The sequence below is a fragment of the Apus apus genome, chromosome 3 (assembly GCF_020740795.1).
Source record: "Apus apus isolate bApuApu2 chromosome 3, bApuApu2.pri.cur, whole genome shotgun sequence".
Lineage (NCBI taxonomy): Eukaryota > Metazoa > Chordata > Aves > Apodiformes > Apodidae > Apus > Apus apus.
Genome location: NC_067284.1, coordinates 39,703,132 through 39,720,973, shown reverse-complemented (window position 1 = coordinate 39,720,973; position 17,842 = coordinate 39,703,132). Strand labels below are relative to the sequence as shown.

The 17,842-nt window shown below is 42.6% G+C and overlaps 1 protein-coding gene across 4 annotated transcripts; it reads left to right on the top strand.

Moving 5' to 3' along the window:
* The first annotated feature begins 407 nt into the window (after positions 1-407).
* Positions 408-17,284, top strand: HSF2 (heat shock transcription factor 2). 4 transcript variants are annotated; one of them, XM_051614096.1, is made up of 13 exons: positions 408-576; positions 3,801-3,909; positions 4,122-4,249; positions 5,018-5,139; positions 7,452-7,527; positions 10,281-10,342; positions 10,456-10,540; positions 11,333-11,502; positions 12,797-13,057; positions 13,618-13,723; positions 15,241-15,294; positions 15,881-15,965; positions 16,319-17,284. In XM_051614096.1, exons 1-13 carry the CDS (start codon positions 448-450, stop codon positions 16,606-16,608), a joined length of 1,677 nt encoding a protein of 558 aa, XP_051470056.1. In that variant the 5' UTR covers positions 408-447; the 3' UTR covers positions 16,609-17,284. The 4 variants fall into 4 exon arrangements, 3 of the variants coding, with proteins under 3 accessions (XP_051470056.1, XP_051470057.1, XP_051470058.1); XM_051614098.1 differs by lacking the exon at positions 408-576 and adding an exon at positions 1,443-1,637; XM_051614097.1 differs by lacking the exon at positions 15,241-15,294 and having other exon boundaries at positions 434-576.
* The last annotated feature ends 558 nt before the right edge of the window (positions 17,285-17,842 follow it).

Here is a 17,842-nt window from a genome sequence, read left to right as displayed (position 1 = left end):
GGGCTCCAGCTTCCCTGGCGGCCGGACCCCGGCTCATCCCATCCCCCTGCCACGACGCTCCTCTGGCGCCCAGCCCGGGCCGCCGCCGGGAGCGCGCGCCCCGCCCCCCGCCTGGCCCCGCCCCCGGGGCAGAGCCGCGCTCCCATTGGCCCTGGCCCTGCCTCGTTTGCATGGGAGGGCCCCACCCACCTCTCCACGCCCCGCCCCTGCCGGTCGCGCTGTTGTGACACGTGAGAGCGGCGCACGTGGGGCCGTTATGTAAAGGGCAAAGCGGGGAGGGGCGGGGGAGGCGGAGGGCCGGCACGCGCGCCCGCGCGCGCGCGGCGGGAGGCTGCGCATGCGGTAACCGCCCGGTGCGCAGGCGCGGGCGGGGCGGGGCCGGGCCCGGCGGGCTCTCCTCCCCCCGCGCCCCTCCCCCGGCCAGACGGCGGCGGCTGCCGAGCCACAATGAAGCAGCAGCAGGCGCAGCCCCCCCAGCCCCAGCCCTCCGCCGGCGCGGGGGTCCCGGCCTTCCTCAGCAAGCTGTGGGCGCTGGTGGGCGAAGACCCCAGCAGCCAGCTCATCACCTGGAGCCAGGTGCGGCGCCGGGAGGCTGCCCGCCCCGCCCGCCTGCGCGGGAGGTGCCCCCCCCACTGCCTCCGGGGGCAGCGGCCGGGCCCGCTGGGGAGGGCCGGGTGGCGGGCCAGCCTTCCGCGGCGGCGGGGCGGGCAGGCAGGCAGGCAGGGAGCCGCGGAGCGCGTGGGGAGGGCGGAAGAATCGGGCCCGCCCGCTTGGTTTGGTCGGGCTCCCCTCCTCCGGCCTAGCCGCCGTGCGGCTGCTCGGAGCCGTTGTAGCTCCTCCAGCCCGAGCGGGAGGGGGTGGTTGGCCTCGCCAGCCCTGAGCCGCTCCCGAGTCTCTGGATGCGGGCGCCTGGGAAGCCAGAGCGCCGGTGCCCACCGGGGTGTGGGGGGGGGCGCGTCCCGGGCCGCTCCCGGGCCGCCAAGGGTGGGAAGCGGGGAAGCTGCTCGCCCGCCCCTCCCGAGGGGCGGTTGGCGGGCGCAGCACCCGAGCGCAGGGATCCGAGAGCGGCCGGGTGTCGCGGTGCGCTGGCACGCGGCGGGCATCGAGCCGCAGGACGCGGAGCGCAGAGCTGCGCTGGGGTCGAGCCCCGCGGGCGGCCTGGCCGGTCGGCACGTAGCGAGGTCGATGTGCGGTGAGCCGGGGGCTGCGGGACAGCGCCCTGCTCCGGGGTGGGAGGAGATGGGCAGCGCGGGGCGGGCAGGGCCCGTTCCCCCGGGTGACACCGGGGGGGGGGCCGCGCGCAGTGGCGGGCGGGCACGTGGGGCCGACAACTGCAGCGCTGGGATGGCGGCGGGACGGGTGTCGGGTCCACCTGCTGGAGCGGGGAGCTCCCCGCCGCCCTGTGCTGGGGGAGGGACGCAGCACGGGCTGCACTCCTCCGGAGGAAAGTCGCGCTAGGTGCCCATCGGTAGCAGTGGGGGAGGGGTGGCGGGTCCTCTGTTTATTTCAGTCCCTGAAATCTCAGCCCTGGGAGCTGCAGATTAAACGTGCTGGTATCCATCTGCTTTGATCGTTGCTTGTTCCCTCCAAGTAACCATCTTCTTAGAAGGTAGCGAAGCGCTGGCAAGTTTGCTGCAGTAAGCATCACTTGTGATAAATGCTAAGCAGTTGTTAAAAGTAACACCTTTATTTTTCTCGATGCCGTATATACGTCTAAAATACATTTTAAAGAATCCTGTTCTCAAACTGTATGAACATCTTCAAGTGGTGTTGAGATGGCAGCTCTCAGCTGACTTTATTTTAAATGCTCAAGCAATGATAAAATGGCCAAAACTTCCAGAAGAAGGAAGCACGTAGACTCGGTAGATTATGACTACTTCTAGTTTTTCTTTTTTTCTGGAAGAGAGATACTCAGGGCTGTAGGAAGATTCAGATGTTTTCTAGCTTAAGAAGTGCCATTTTTGCCACCTTACCCTTTTAATGGAGACTTCCCAAATTCATTGTGTTTATCTCAAATAAGCACACCGAGGCTGTTACTAGCTGTCCTTGTATTATTTTCTTAATTAAAAATAAAGACTGATTGTTTGAGATTCTGCAAGACTGTTGAAGGAAGATTCTCTCATCACACTTGATGTTACTGGTATCCAGCAGTTCTTCGGTGGGGGAAGGTATTGAGATCACTTGTTACACAAGTTATGATGTCTTAAAAATACCAAGTCAATATTATGGGATACAGAAAATCTACCAAATATAACAAGGGAGGAAGAACACAGTTACTACAGTGTTCACTTTCCTCCTCTATGAGTCCATATCTTTACGCTGCAAGGATAAATACCATTGGGAAATGGTCTCCCTGCATGCATATGTCAGTGAAGCCATGGGTACATGTTGTCCATGGAAACACACACTAGAAATACAAAATTAAATGCTTGAAAGATTGCTGTATGCAACACTCAGTAACACTAGAGCTTGGAAATGGTAGTTAGCTATGTAGTAACTCGTCTTCAACGAGTTCAAATCAGGCCTAAATATATCTGTACAGCCTTGCTGTAAATGACTGTCAGGGCAACGAGCTAGGAGTATTTCCCAGATTCTTCTGAACTAGGCCTGAATAATACCAAAGTGACAGTGAATTGAGGTGCTGCTTGAAAGGTGTCTCTTGGCATCACAGGTCACTGTAGTGCCTTTTGAGTACCTTCAGATGGTGATTTTCATTCATACAGTGGCTAAACTTACCTGTCCCTGCCTTCTTTTGCTTCCCCTTTCCTTTCCACTGACCATTTCTCAGCAAGGTAGGCATTACTGGGTAATGTTAATCTTCCTACCCTCCTCTCAGTGTTAAGCTCCTAAGTCATCCAGTAGTGAGCTGCTTATAAATCCTGTTTCTGGCAATACTTGCTGGTTTGTCAGAAGCAAGCTTAAGCAAGGATCTTTGCATGGTCTCATGGTTTATTCTTCAGGTTTCTTGAGGTCGTACCTGCTAGCATTTGAGGGTGAGAAACAAATGTGATTCCTTGAACTAAAGGCTTCTGAGAAGATGCAGTATCAGTGTTGACATTTGTCAAAGGTGACAGTCTCCTCGTTAAATAAATACAGAGTGAGAGTACTGTGGATATACATACAAAATCTAAACCATTTTGAAGTAGCTAATTTGGATTCTGCCAATTACTTGTCCTTTAGTTAATGGAGCACAGTCGCTAAAGAGCAAAGAGCTGAGCCTTCTATTTTAGTCAAAGTCCCTGGATGAAATAAAAGATCAGTCCTCCCTCACAACTGGCATCCCAGGAGGAGGGGTTTATTGCTTTGGTTGGTTACCTTTTTGGTAATTCCAAAACCCAGTGGACACCCTGAGATCTTTTACAGCCCCATCTGCTGTACAAGTTTTATCAAGCTAATCATGCTTTTGTATCAAAAGGCAGAAGGGGCTTTCACCTTGTTGGTTTGGGTTTTTTTCTTGCCTTGGTACATTCCTTCCTGAAACTTTGAAGCTACATAAGAAATTGATAGTGTTGTCCTGTAGTGAAAATGTGGTAATTGTTGGTAAACAACTCATATTTTGAGGAAGCAGTGAGTAACACTAGAGGTGTTACCCTTCAGATATAGTGTTGTAAACTGATAATACATGGTTGCTTTGCAACTGCAGGGTTTGTACACTTTTTGTTGTGGAAAGTTGCAGGCAAGCAGATCAGTTACATACTGCGTGCACAAAGGAAACATTCCTATCTGTTGATTAATTCTAAAAGCCCGTAGTGTGTTCTGCAATGGTCTTAAAGTAACTTAATATGTTTCTCTTGTTCTAGAATGGCCAGAGTTTCTTGGTGTTGGATCAACAGAGATTCGCAAAAGAGATTTTGCCCAAATACTTCAAGCACAACAACATGGCAAGCTTTGTCAGACAGTTAAATATGTGTAAGTACTTGGGTTTTTGTTTTCAAGCATAATTCTAGATCCTGTACATGTTAATTTATAGCTTCCGTGACCGTGTGTTCTCTGCAACAAGGATACTGTCTCAACCTCAAAACTGGTAACAGGATAGTTGGAACGGTGTAGTTTGAATGTCTTAATGTGGGTTTTGAGAGGTTTTGTGTTGGAATATTTTTTTTGTTTCTTTTTTTTTAAAGATGGCTTCCGTAAAGTGGTCCATGTTGAATCTGGGATTGTCAAACTGGAGCGAGATGGTCCAGTAGAGTTTCAGCACCCGTATTTTAAGCAGGGCCGGGAGGACTTGTTGGAACACATTAAAAGGAAGGTTAGTGAAAACTCAGTACATGGAAATGTTCCTCTAGTAAGTATGAATGAATAGCAAAGTTTGTGTCAAGCTAATCACAGGATTGTGAGTGCAAGTAAGCTTGGAGTTTAGCAGAGCAAACTGCGCTGCTCTCGTAGGTATTTTGACTTATTTAAGATATTTTGAGGGGTATGACTGGGGTCCTTTAACCTGCTCTGCTGTCATTAAGTTTCACAGGTGGCAAAAATGAGCGAGTTCTGCAGGTATAACATTTTGCAAATGGGTATTAGAAGTGCACAGCATGCTTTGACTTGACTATCAATACTGTAACAGTCTGCTTGTTTATGTAGCTTGTTCCAGAGCAAAGTAGCATTAAATTTTCCACGAGAGAGATCAGGGAGCAAAGGAGCAAACCTATAAACTGTGCTCTAGTGTTGTTGTGAGTCAGGTCAATGTAGATACCTAACAGAAATATGGCAAGTTAGCCTGTAGTGAGAGAAATATGCCTATTAACACTGGGTTATTGTGAAGCAGTTGTGATGAAGTAAAGCACTGAGGAGAACGCCTGAAGAATCTGAATGTACACAAGTGTTTGTAACAACCAAAGCTAATGTGGTGACAGCAGTAAGAGGACATGTTGGTGTTTCTGTATTGTTTTTTGATGCTTGGTTTATTATTAATTTAAATGCATAGTTTATTGGCACTGGAGTAAAATGTACTTGATCACTAAAACAGAGTAATAGTTAACAATGAAGGAAACTTTTTTTTCTGGATTCTAATCCCTTAAAGGTTTCTTCGAGACCTGAAGAAAACAAGATACGTCAGGAAGATATCTCCAAAATAATAAGTAATGCTCAAAAGGTGCAAATTAAACAAGAAACTATTGAATCTCGTTTGTCTGCTTTGAAGAGGTAAGTTGCTCCATCAGCAACTGATCCCTAAAATAGAGAAATTCTGATAAAAGATATCAGATAGTCACCTATTTTTAGGTGTCTCTTGATTTCTTATACCCTAACTTTAAACACTACTTTAGGAAAGTAAATTTCAATAAAATAATTACATTTAAAAATTAGTATTTTGATATGGTTAAAAGTAATAGGCAGTGTTGGTGTTTGAAGAACTGTCTAATAGTGGGCAATTAAACAGCACCTTAAATGTTAGTTCCATAATGCTGCTGAGGCTGAATATTCAAATCAGCTCCTAGTATAAAGTGTGTTAATTTGTCTTCGAGTTTGAATTAGTTACTATATTTAATTTGAGGCAGCGTTTGGTTTGTGCAAACTGCTTATAATACTTTCTTCCTGCAATTAATGTCTTTGCTCATAGCTTTTTATTTTTCTGTTGTTTTTTCATTCCCCCTCTGCTAAAATTTTCAGAAGAGTTAATGCCTATGAAAATCTGTTTAGAAATCTAATTTGGAAGTTCTCTAGTTACCTCCATGACAGAGGTACAGAATCTAAAATCCAAATGTAAAGAGTATTTTTTACATTGCATTATTACCTGTTTAGTAATTACAATTTATTCTCAACAGTAAGAGTTACATGTGTCATAAATGACTTTATGCTCATATATCCTATTAAGTCAGGCACTGTAAGTCACAGCACCTCAACAGAAAAACTTATCTCAGGACTTCTTTACCTATGTTGAGAACATAAATGGTAGTGTACCCCTGTGGCAGAGGTTAGTGATTAGTTCCAAGTTTTAAGAAGTAAATGCTGTCTTTTCTCGTCTTCAGTTCTAATTACTTGACTGATAGGAGGCAAACTTACTTTGTCTAGGAAGAGTCTTTATTAAAATCTGGCCAGTCTAGAGTAAGGATGCTCATATCCACCCTTTCAAATCATAGAGAGATTTGGGTTGGAAGGAACCTCAGAAGGCCTTCAGGTCTAAAACCCTGCCCAGAGCAGGGCTGACTTTTACTAAAATGACATCCAGTTGCTAACTACCTCACAGTTTGTAGAGATGAGAGGATGAAATGGTTGGTCTTTGGAATCCATATTGTTATCCCATGAGTTTAAAATTATTGAGATGGAAACAAGCTAAATCAGAAGACCTAGTCTTCTAATGTATAAATATTTTTTTATTTCTAATAACAAAACGTTATTAAGGCTGGTGAGAAATTGAGAAAGTTCAGAATCTCTCACCTCAGTTGTTAAACTTGTGATGGAACTGTACTCTTAGATTGTATGTTGGACATCAGAGGAGTTTGAGGAGCGAATAATAAACTTGATAAAAACTTAGCTTAAGGTTTCCCCAAAACACAAACACCAGTGGAGAGATTTTCCTTGGTTTTTGCCATGCATCTGAGTTGAAAACGAAACTGTAAAAGATAGGAAGGTGGTATGTTGTCTTTCCTTATTCATTGGAGCTTTTGGTTTTCATTATCTGCCTCTTAATGTGTTTCATACTGTTGGAAACTAAAGAGGTTAGTGGATACAATAACACTGGCCACTTGACAGTAGTTTTTATGCTGTCTCAGTAACTGGACTCCTGTGAGTGATGAAACAACCAAGTTTTGTAAAATGGCAGTGTTTCATGAAAACTGCCATCTCTGCTGGGTTGCCGTGATTTTTTGGCACCTAATACACCTTTTTCCTGGAGCTAATAGGGACAACTGTTACGATGACCTGCTGCTGCATGTTACTTGAGAGCTTGTTCTTTAAAGATGCTCTCAAGGTGGATTTCACTGTTGCTTGACAGGTGGCTTGCATCAAGCAATAGATGCGTGAGGGAGGACAAACAGGCTTGGTGTAGGTGAAGAAATGTTTCTTAGTGGTGAGAAGAAACTGCATTTTTATGTTGTTTGGTCTTTTGCTGCTGGCAGAAGCCAGTTGTATGATAGATTATTTTTTTGCTTATTTGCTTATTTAATTCCTTGGGGTTTCATTACTAGAAGGAAGAAGAGAAGGTAACTTTGTTATGGGAAATGAAAGAAAATAGTAAATTTCTAAATACTAGATTTATTTGTAATTAGCATTGCCAAATTTGGGATATTCTTTTTATAAGGGGATTGGAAATTATTTGCAGTCTTACTTGTTGTATTTGGGTGTCCATTTTGTAATGATTTGCCAAGGCTGCTGACTGACACTTTTTTCCCCTCCAACAATCTAAAACACATTTCAAAGAACTTTAAGGAAGGCAGCTGATCTTTAACAAAAATTATTAATGTAAATATTTTAAAACTTAGTTTTAGTTTGACTTCTAAATCATCCTTTTCAAACAGGGAGAATGAATCCCTTTGGAGGGAGGTGACAGAATTGAGAACAAAACACTTGCAACAACAGCAAGTTATTCGGAAGGTAAGACTTCATTCAGGGTTCTTCAATTAATGAGTGAGTGCTTCTGAATGAGGAGTACTGTGCCACATGTTACTTTGCTTTGCCCTCAATCTTTTGTAGTGTGTGAAATGTCTTTTTGATAAAAAGAAACGACAGGCTGGTGTGTGGTGAACAAATCTTGACAAACATCGTGTATTTCATCTCATAAGCAGAAGATTAGGCCAAACTGTTCTAAAAAAGTTTGAGGAAGAGGTTAAAGAATGTGGTACATCATTCATTAAAGTACCCTTAAAGTGGTCCATCCATTTTGTGTTACTTCAGGAATTGAGTGACTGATATTCTATGTTGGATGATCTCAGGAAAAAAACCTTTCTCACTTTAGGAATCAGGTTTTTTGTATTGGGTATTCACAACTGTCCCACTTAGCTGACCCACAGACTGCATATTTCTGAAGTTACCAGAAGGATAGATTATTGAGTGGAACCCACTGATAATATGTTAGTTTAGCTTAGTTTAAGAGATTTATGACCTACCAAAAGGTACAGTCCACTGACTGCTGTTGTTTCATGTGGGCACCAGTGATACAGCCAGGAGCAGTCTGAGGAGTATCAAGAAGCATTACAGAGCCATGGGAGTGGCAGTAAGGGACTCTGGAATGTGGGCAGTTTTTCCATCAGTCCTGCTGGTCAAAGGAAGGGATTTCAAAGGGAAAGTTGAATCTGGCAAATCAAGAAATGGTTACAGGACTGGTGCCACAGCCAGGGATTTGGCGTCTTAAACTTGGTCTACTATGGGAACTCATGGGGTCCATCTGTCAGAGAGGAGGAAGAGCATTTTCAATCACAGGCTTACCAAGACAGAGAAGAGGTCTCTAAAATAAAGCTACTTGGGAAGGGGAACCTCAGTGCATCTCACTTCTACCAGTTTCATGCCAGTGCCAGCAATAGATGTCCAGAGCCTGGAGAAGAATCATGGGTCGTCAGCAGGAGAGCACCTGGAGTACAGTACAAAGAAATTCCAGCCACTCCAGCCAATAAGTCAGCTTTGTTAGGGATCCAATTTAAATGCCTCAGTGCAAACGCACATAGCCTGGGGAATAAAACAAGAGGAGTTGAAAGACATGCATGTGCCTGCAGGGCTACAATGTTGGCATCACTGAGACATGGTGGGATGGCTCCTATGACTGGAGTGTTGGAGTTTGAAGGTTACAGGCTGTTTAGGAAGGACAAGGAGGGGACGTAGCCCTCTATGTCAGTGACCAGCTGGAGTGCATGGAGCTCCACCTGGTTATGGATAAAAGCTGACTGAGAGCTTGTAGGTCAGGATTAAAGGGAGGGCAGGGACAGGGGACATTAAAGCGGGGATCTGCTACAGGCCTCCCAGCCAGGAAGACCAAGTGGATGAGGCCTTTTATAGACAGATAGGAACAACCTCATGTTGGCAAGCATTGGTCCTCATGTGGGATTTCAGCCACTCCGAGACCCATTGGACAAGTTCTCAATTACTTCTTTACATCAGTCTTCTCTGATGAGTGCTCCAGCCTCATCACAAAGGCCACAGCAGGTGAAAGCAGGGACTAGGAGAACAAAGTACTCCCTGTTGTAGGAGCAGAGCAGGTTCATGACCATCTAAAGAACTTGAAGGTGCACAAGTCTGTGGGACCTGATGAGACCCATCCGTGGGTCCTGAGGGAGCTGGGGGATGCAGTTGCTAAGCCTCTGTCCATAGAGTCGTGGCAGTCTGGTGAGGTACCCACTGACTGAAAAACATAAGCCTCATGTTTCAAAAGGGAAAAAAGGAAGACCCGGGGAACTACAGGTCAGTCAGTCTCAGCTCTGTTCTTGGCAAGATCATGGGGCAGATCCTCCTGGCATATGGTAAGGAAGGAGGTGATTGGTGGCAGCCCATGTGGCTTCACTGAAGGCAAATTATGCCTGACCAATTTGATGGCCTTCTGTGAAGAGCTTACAGTGTTGGTGAATATGGGAAGAGCAAGCGATGTCATCTACCTGGAATTCTGCAGACCATTTGACTCTGTCCCATATGACATCCTTGTCGCTAAATTAGACATGATGAACTCAAGAGGTGGATCACTCAGTGGATAAGTAGTTGGCTGGATGGTCATAGTCAAAAAGTTGTAGTCAGTTATGGCCAAGTGAAGATCAGTGACAAGTGGTGTGTACAGATTGTACTTTTTTTGGAGTATCAGAAACAGCAACACCAAAAGCAGCCTTGTGGCAGACACTTTGCTTTTTCTTTCCCAGTTTGTTCAAGCCAGATACCTACATTTAGTCCTTAAATATAAAACATAAGGGGAGAAAAATCTAACATTTGAAAATGAAGTGCATCTGATGAGTACTGTTTAGTGTTCATGTCATATTTTCTGAATCTGCTTTTTGCCAGAATGAACTCTAGCAGATACAGGTTGTGTATACAGCCAATATGCCTATGTGCCTTCTGTCATTGCCTATTAGAATTCTTGTTACTGGTTGTTTTTCTGTGTACTGTAAAAGATGTAGTGTAAAAATCTACTCTTAGAAAAACCTTCCAGGCAACTGAATAACTCTTCGGTTTTTACCAGTAGTGTTTTCTAGATCACTACGTTTTTTTAATTTTGCTGAGCACTTTTGTATGAGAGTTACTACACAAAATAAGGATTCTGCTCTTTATGTATAGATTTTATTATTGAAGTTTTCTGCTGTAAGATATCTTGGGACGCTAAGATAAGCCATTGTAGAGTAGAGCAAGTAACACTAGTGTTCTGTTCTTTATAGATTGTACAATTTATTGTCACCTTGGTGCAGAATAACCAGCTAGTGAGCCTAAAACGCAAGAGGTAAGTATGTTCTTGGAAGCTTGCTGTCCAGTCAATATGCTGACATGTTTTGTTGACTAAAGCCAAATAATTATTTTTGAGATTGCTTTCATCCTTTATTCTTTCTGATTTAGGCCTCTACTTCTGAACACTAATGGGCCTACAAAGTCAAATGTGTTTCAACAAATTGTGAAAGAACCAGCTGATAGTAACCACCATGTAAGTTTTCTTTTATGTGTACTCTTTGATGTGATGAAGGAAGGAGGACAAACAGATCAAGTAGTTTGTCTTATGGGGAGTAGAACATAGCTGTGTACTGAGAGCTATCAGCTTCTGGAAGTGATATGCCAGATTGTGTTTTCTTCAGAAGACAACTGTGTTGGTAATTGCTATTCACAATAAAAGCATGTATAACCCAGTTACTTGTATGTTAAATACAGCTCCATGTGATCCTACTGAAAGTAGTTTGCTTTCAACAACAGTGCTTTTAGAAATAGTATATGTATTTTGTGATTTTATTTCTGGGAGTTAGGCATCCCTACCCCCATACAGGGACAAAGATCTAGTATGTACTTCTCTGAGGCAGTGTCCAACCAAACAAAATGTTTTCAACTTCCTGTACCATTTGAATGCATCATGCTCTGAAAGTTAATTTCTGATGTCCAAATAATGTTACTTTAACAAAGTACTGTTTAAATAACAGTCACTGTTTTAATGTTTTTAGTTCTTGTGCAGTCCTGTTGTCACAGCTTTTTTGTTGCTTTTGCTGACAGTGCCGGTGTATTTTTATTCTGTGGTATTTGGCAGTATTTTTTCCCTGTAGCTGCTTTTTTCTGCTTGTTCAGTTATTTGTATGTTTTCTTCTATTAAATGTATATATATATATAAACAGTTTGTAATTTTTGAGCTGTGGGGAAGCTCTTACACCTCTTTAGACTTAAAGCATTGAAAGATAAAATAACTGTCAGAATGTGGAAGCTCATTGTCCTTCTGTCCCCTGACTCTCCTAAGGTACCTCTCAAGAGAAATGAGGGCTTAAAACAAAGGGAACAGATTTCAGATGATATAATTATTTATGATGTCACTGAGGATGTGGGTGATGAAGAAAACCCCATGGGTGATGAAGAACATTTTCCCATTACACCAGAAGCCAGTGAAGATACCACTTCAGATTCTTCCAAGTAAGAAGTCTCTAGAAGTCTATTATAGATAATTGGCTTTCAGTGTTGTGTAAAATGCAATAATTCAGATGTCTTATATAATTTTTTTAATGAAGTGGTCAGAATTACTCAGAACTCTTGCACATACAGAAGTTTAATCTGTGAATTCCCACTAAATTCTGATTTATTGACCTCTGGAGTTGTTCCAAATAGTTATTTGGCTGTTGGATTAATATGCTGAGGACAGAAACTAGTGAGAAGCAATTTGTATTGTTGCACTTCTGTTAAATGTATTACTTGTCCAAAGACAGAGTGACGTCTTCTTACTGTTGGTTATGAGTACAGACAGGAGTTATTTCCATTATTTTTACAGATTTTTATGGAGAACAATTTGCAAGTGCTGTTTGTCAGGTGTTGGTGTGGTCTTTGAACTTTCTTAAGCCAGTTAATTTCAGGTTGTTTGGGATTTTTTTCAGTCCCAAGTGTTTAGTGACTGTGTGCTTTTGTGTCTGTACTATAGAAATGGTTCATCTTTCAGCTATGAGCTGTTGGAAGTTGGGCCAGGGATTGAGATGCAGCTGTTTCCTGAGCTGCAATTATGTTTATAGGGTCTATATTATGCTTAAAGGAATAAAAGGTAGATATTTCTATCTTATAGTTGAACTGGTACCATTGTTCTTACTCAACTGATATCTGGGAGTGTATTCTCTGATAGAAAAGCTTCACGAAGATAAGGCTGTTGCTGAGAGGGCAGCACAAGTAACAGCTCCTGACGGGTTAAGAAAACCAGAATATGGAGGAAAGCAAGTTATTTGAGACTCTTTCTTGGTTTTTAGGTTGCCTTTGTGGTAATAAGAAGGTTAATTAACTACCACTTTCAGCTGAGAGCCTTTGTTATGGATGCTCCAGAATTGATGCTTGTCAACAGGAAAGATGCAAAATATATGTTGTCTGTCTAGTTTGATGGCCTCATATGCTTTGATCCATTTTGTACATGCTTTACATTTATATGCGAGTTCATAGTTGATCTAGTGCAAAAAATACCAATGTCCCTTTATCTTTTTAGTATTCGTTATTGTGGTGTAGTGCAACAGTGTCTGCTAGCTGAGCTGCATTAACTGTATCGAGCATCATACACCGTATCAACGGAAAATAGATATTTAGAGGATCTTGCTATGTTTCATATTTAAAAGCAGTAGGAAAAGTTCATTTCCTTAGAGTAGCTTGACTAACATGAGAAGTAACTAAACCAGTGAAGTAGTGCCAGTTTCAATGAGTGTATGAAATACTTCAATTCTTTTGTCTCCTAATACAGCTGTAGTCATTCTCCTGATATTGTAATTGTGGAAGATGATAACGAAGATGAATACGCCCCTGTAATTCAAGGGGATAAAAGTGGAGAATCAGTTGCTGTCCCGGCTAATGATCCTGTCAGTGATAATACAAGCCCACTCATGTCAAGTGCTGTACAGTTGAATAACCAGTCAGCTTTAACTGCAGAAGATCCGGTCTCAATGATGGATTCCATACTCAATGAGAATGGAGTAATTTCACAGAATATAAATCTTCTTGGAAAGTGAGTAGCCTGTTTAGGAGTATTAGAACTGATTGTTTGACAAAATTAAAAAAAACTGGCTAGTAGCTTCTATTGAGAACTTTACATTTATAGGTCACCTTTATTCCAGTCAGTTTCTAAAAAGCATTGTAGTTCAAGTATATTACAGTGAGCCCTCTGATTTTCATTGTGAGGCTAGTGAGTTGGGGTGCATAATCTGACATTGTAATGTTGGGGATATTATTTAAACTGTCAGGATTTATCTGTGTAGCTCTTCCAGGCAGATGCTGCTCTTTAGGGCTACCTGGATGCAAGAACTGAATCTCTTTTGCTGTCATGTCATATGTTATGTTGATGTGACACCTGCTTCACAGCACCTGTGTGCTCTGCTTGGATTCTCTGAAGAGGCTAAAAGTTGTTTGGTTTTTTTTCCACAGGTCATTTCTAATGAAAGACTTAGTTCATTCTAGTTCTGGGGAAGATTTCTGAGGAGCGTGTAGTTACATCTGTGTAGAACTTCATTGTGTATTTCTCTTCCTTTTTTAAAAGGATACAGCAATAAAATATTGTTTGTCTTCTAGAGTTGAACTTCTGGATTATCTTGACAGTATCGACTGCAGTTTAGAGGACTTTCAAGCTATGTTATCAGGACGACAGTTCAGCATAGATCCAGATCTCCTGGTCGATGTAATTTTCACTGTTTATCTTAAGTATTTTGATAATACACTGCAGAAAATATTTGTGTGGGTTGTTAATGTTTAGAATAGATTTAAAACACAGCAGGTTTTTTTTTCTTTAAAAAACGAAAGTTGTGAGTGTTAGTGAATGTGTTTCTCAGTGCTAGACCACTGCTCAAACAAATGTTTAAGTTTTTGATTGAAGAAAGGCTTTCTTACTGCTCATATTTGTTGCTAGGTGAACTCAGGCACCAGTTAGATTAATACTGTTGCTTTGAAATAGTCGAACACGTCATCTGTAATCTTCTTAATGAACTGTGGTTTAAAAGGTTCTTGGTATTTCTTTTTATAAGTTTCTCTGCCATTTCAGGTTATTTCTTATGAGTATGTATATGTTTTCAATTTATTTTGAGATTTACATCAAGTAGAAAGGTTTAGATAGGAAGGGACCTGTGCAGGACATTGTGTTCAGCCCCCTTGCTTAAAGCAGGGCCAGCTTGAAAGTTCAGTGGTGTTGGTCAGGACTTTGTTGACTCAGACTCTGAAATCTCCAAAGCTGGGAGTTTCCAAAGTCTCTTGATTTCCTGTTCCAGTGCTTGACTCTCTTTAAGATTTCCTTGTCAGTCACAAGTTCCCTGCTGCAGCTTGTAGCTCTTGTCCTTTGTCCATCCCTGTGGAGTTTGTCTGCTCCACAACACCTCTTGAAGCAGTGGAAGAGTGCAGTTACACTCCCTTCTCTGGACAAGATTAGCCAGGCTTCCTCAGCCTCTTATATGTCACAAGTCCTCAAACATCTTTTGCTCTCTGGATGCCCTCTAATTGGAAAACTCTTGTACTGGGAGACCTAAAACTGGATGCACTTCCACAAGTGGCCTAGGTGCTACGCAGAGAAAGAACTGCTCCCACTGACGTCCTGGCTGAGTTTTGCCTGTAGCAGAACAATCCTCCCCATGGCAAAGGCCATGCTGCTGGTTTGTGGTAGGGTGTTGTCTGCCAGGTACCTCTTCAAGCAGTGGTTCCATGTTTGTTTGGTCCCATACCTGGACCAGTACATGAGGTTTTTGTGTCCTAAATGCATTTGGCTGTTGAACTTGATGCGAGTAGGTGCTTCTGGGCCCCTCTTCCACCTTGCTGAGATCCCTTTTAACAGCAGCTTTGCTTTCCCATGTATTGATAGCTCTTTCCAGTTGGTGTCACTTGCAAACTTGATGGGGTTGTGTTCTTCCTTATTGTACACAGATTTCTGGTAGAAAAGAATCAGTATTTTAAGACTGTAGCAACCCATGTGTGTCTAAGTTAGACACAATGCCATTTGTTTCCTTTGTGACTGAGGCTCATTGGATTCCACACCATTATGTTCCAAAGCTAGGTTTTGTTTGCGAAAGTGGTAACTACCTGTAAATAAACTCTGATAGAGGGTGAAAACATTTAAGTACAGGGATTCTCACACATGCAGTTGTGATGTTCTTGTGTTCTTAATAGCAACATCAAAATACCTAAAATTTGGATGTGTTTTGTCTTACTCAGCTTTTTACAAGCTCCGTGCAGATGAATCCCACAGATCATATCACTAATACCAAAGTAAGTCTTAAATCCGTTGCTCAGTGTATGCAGTCAAGAGAGTTGCAAACTTTGTTCATTCTTTACTGTTTTCTTTACTGGTATAACAGCAGTTTTTCATGTTCTGGCTTTGAAGACTTCCATGAGAATAGGGAGGCTGCAACTTCATCCTGTTTGTTGGGCTTCAAACAGAGAAAGGAAAAGCACATTGTGTCCTTTGAAACTTGCATTACCTTGAGGCCAAGCTCTGCACATTGTACCAGTCTCTTAACTTTTGTATCCTCTAAGGTTTGAGTACTTGCAAACACGGTACACACTTTGTCAGAATGTTTTTATATTGTCTAGTGGGGAAAGAAACACCAGAATAAGCAGTAGAACAGAGATCTAGCTCTTGGAATTTGCCTGTTCATTTTTGAGCTTGGGTTTTGGGTTTCGTTTAAGCAAGTCTCTTTCCATTTCACATTTTCTCATCCAAGGTCTGTTAGTTTGGATGACTGATCCCACTGCATCCCTTCAAAAACAAAAAGCTCTTTTAGTTAATAGCTGTATTCTAGCTGCATTGGAAAAGGCTTTAAGAATGTGTATAAGAATTTGCTTTTGTTTCCAGGTGGAGACAAAGGGAATAGAAACTACCAAGAATAATGCTGGTCCAGTGACTTCACAGGACACACAGGTTTCCAGGCCCAAATCAGGTTAGTTGTAGTGTTTTGTTTAAACAGTTGACCAAGCGTTGTTCTAAAAACCATCTTGCTTATTTGCTCTTGGTCTAGTTTTATGTCAACCTGAAAAAACATACAACCAAAAGGAAATCCGTATTAGACTTTCTAGGTTTTTGGCACTGCACTAAGTGCAAAGAAATGGATGTTTCTGCAGGAGAATCTGAACAAATAATGTTATGCATTAATGTACTGATTATTTAATCACTCATTTAAAACAAACAGCTGTAATGTTTTATTTTTCATTAGTCTTTAATAAATTCTGTGGGGTGGATTTTGTTTTTTCCTTCGGCATATGAACTGATGTTTTGGGAATTGTTTTCCCTTAGATACGCAACTGATACAGTACACCGCGTTTCCTCTCCTGGCATTCCTTGATGGGAACCCAGGCTCAGCTGTTGAGTGTGGGAGCTCTTCAGCTGGAACTCCTTCCTCTGCTGACAGACCCCTGGAAGTGGATGAGCTCCTGGAGAGCAGCCTGGACCCAGAGCCAACCCAGAGCAAACTGGTGCGGCTGGAGCCGCTGACAGAGGCAGAAGCCAGCGAAGCCACCCTGTTCTATCTATGTGAACTTGCCCCAGCACCCATGGACACAGACATGCCATTCTTGGATAACTGATGTGATGGGGACTCTGTATATAGTCAAGAAGAAGAACTATTTATTTAGAATATTGTTTGGTATAGGAGTTTTTGTAAATCACTGTTTTATGTAACCAGATACAATGGAATCTGAAATACCTTTCCTATGTTGCTTCCTACAAGCGATTGTTGAACTGCACGGTTAGATAAGCTGTCAGACACGGTTGGCAATACCAGGTCAGACTGTTACTGTACTGCTGTCACACACTTGGTATTACACATATTGCTGCATATCCCAGGTAACTGAATACTTGTTAATAGTAAGCTTTGAATGATGATTTCTTATACTTCTGGTCTTATGTATGATGACGTAAAATAGTAGTGTATGGTTAGGGAGCACTGACTTTCTGTATCTTGTTTTTTTTTTCTCTATTTTTTACAACATTTTGTTTAACAAACATGAAGCTTTTTTGGGGTGGGGGGGACCAGGACCTGATGTAGGCTTTTTTTTTTCCCTGCTTGAACTGGGAACAAAGTGCCTGTACCTTGCTAAATCTTGGTTCTGCCTTACTTTCACTTCAGTGGAAGTGCTCACACACAGCACAAACTGGGGAAAAGTTCCTTACAGCCACCGGGCCCCTTGACTGCATGAGTACTTTTGACTTGGACCATCTACTCTGATAAAATAAATGTTACTTAAGTGTGACACCTTTTAAGAGTTGTCTCTTGCTCCACTCTGTGTGCCTGGCATGTGTGGATTTAATAGCCTGTGTCATTCAAGCCTTTGTAGCTGTGCACTGAAGTCTGCTCCTGTGCATATTTACTTGAAGATATTTATCATTTCTGAACTTCAAAGTTTATTTATAAGCCTCCAAAAGGAGTGGCTGATTTTCCTTTAGTAATATACAAAGAATGTTTTCCTGCATTTTCTTACTGAAGGCTGTGGCAGAGCCTGTAGCTTTCCATCCCCTGGAAGAGCTCTATCCCTGCTCAAAAGGTGTTGTTCCATCATGGTTGCATTCACTGAAGTCTTCCATGTTTATTTAAGTGAACTTACTGTAGCAGCTTTACACAGCTGAATGCCAGAGGGGTTACAACTTTCAACTACAATCACCCTAAGCTGTTTATTTACTACAAACAGTAAGTTAAACCCTAACTGGAAATACCAGTTTTCTGTCCTCTGTCAACAGAGTATGAGAAGCTCCTGCACGTATGATGGTTCACTAGAGAAACTGGATACATGCAACAGGAAAACCACTACTTCCACAAAGGGG

Bases quoted from the DNA above. Each gene is read 5' to 3' on its own strand.
- HSF2 (XM_051614096.1), top strand. From the start codon at position 448: ATGAAGCAGCAGCAGGCGCAGCCCCCCCAGCCCCAGCCCTCCGCCGGC. The intron at 10,343-10,455 runs GTAAGTATGTTC...TTTCTGATTTAG, and splicing joins GTGAGCCTAAAACGCAAGAG to GCCTCTACTTCTGAACACTA. The intron at 13,058-13,617 runs GTGAGTAGCCTG...TTTGTCTTCTAG, and splicing joins AATATAAATCTTCTTGGAAA to AGTTGAACTTCTGGATTATC.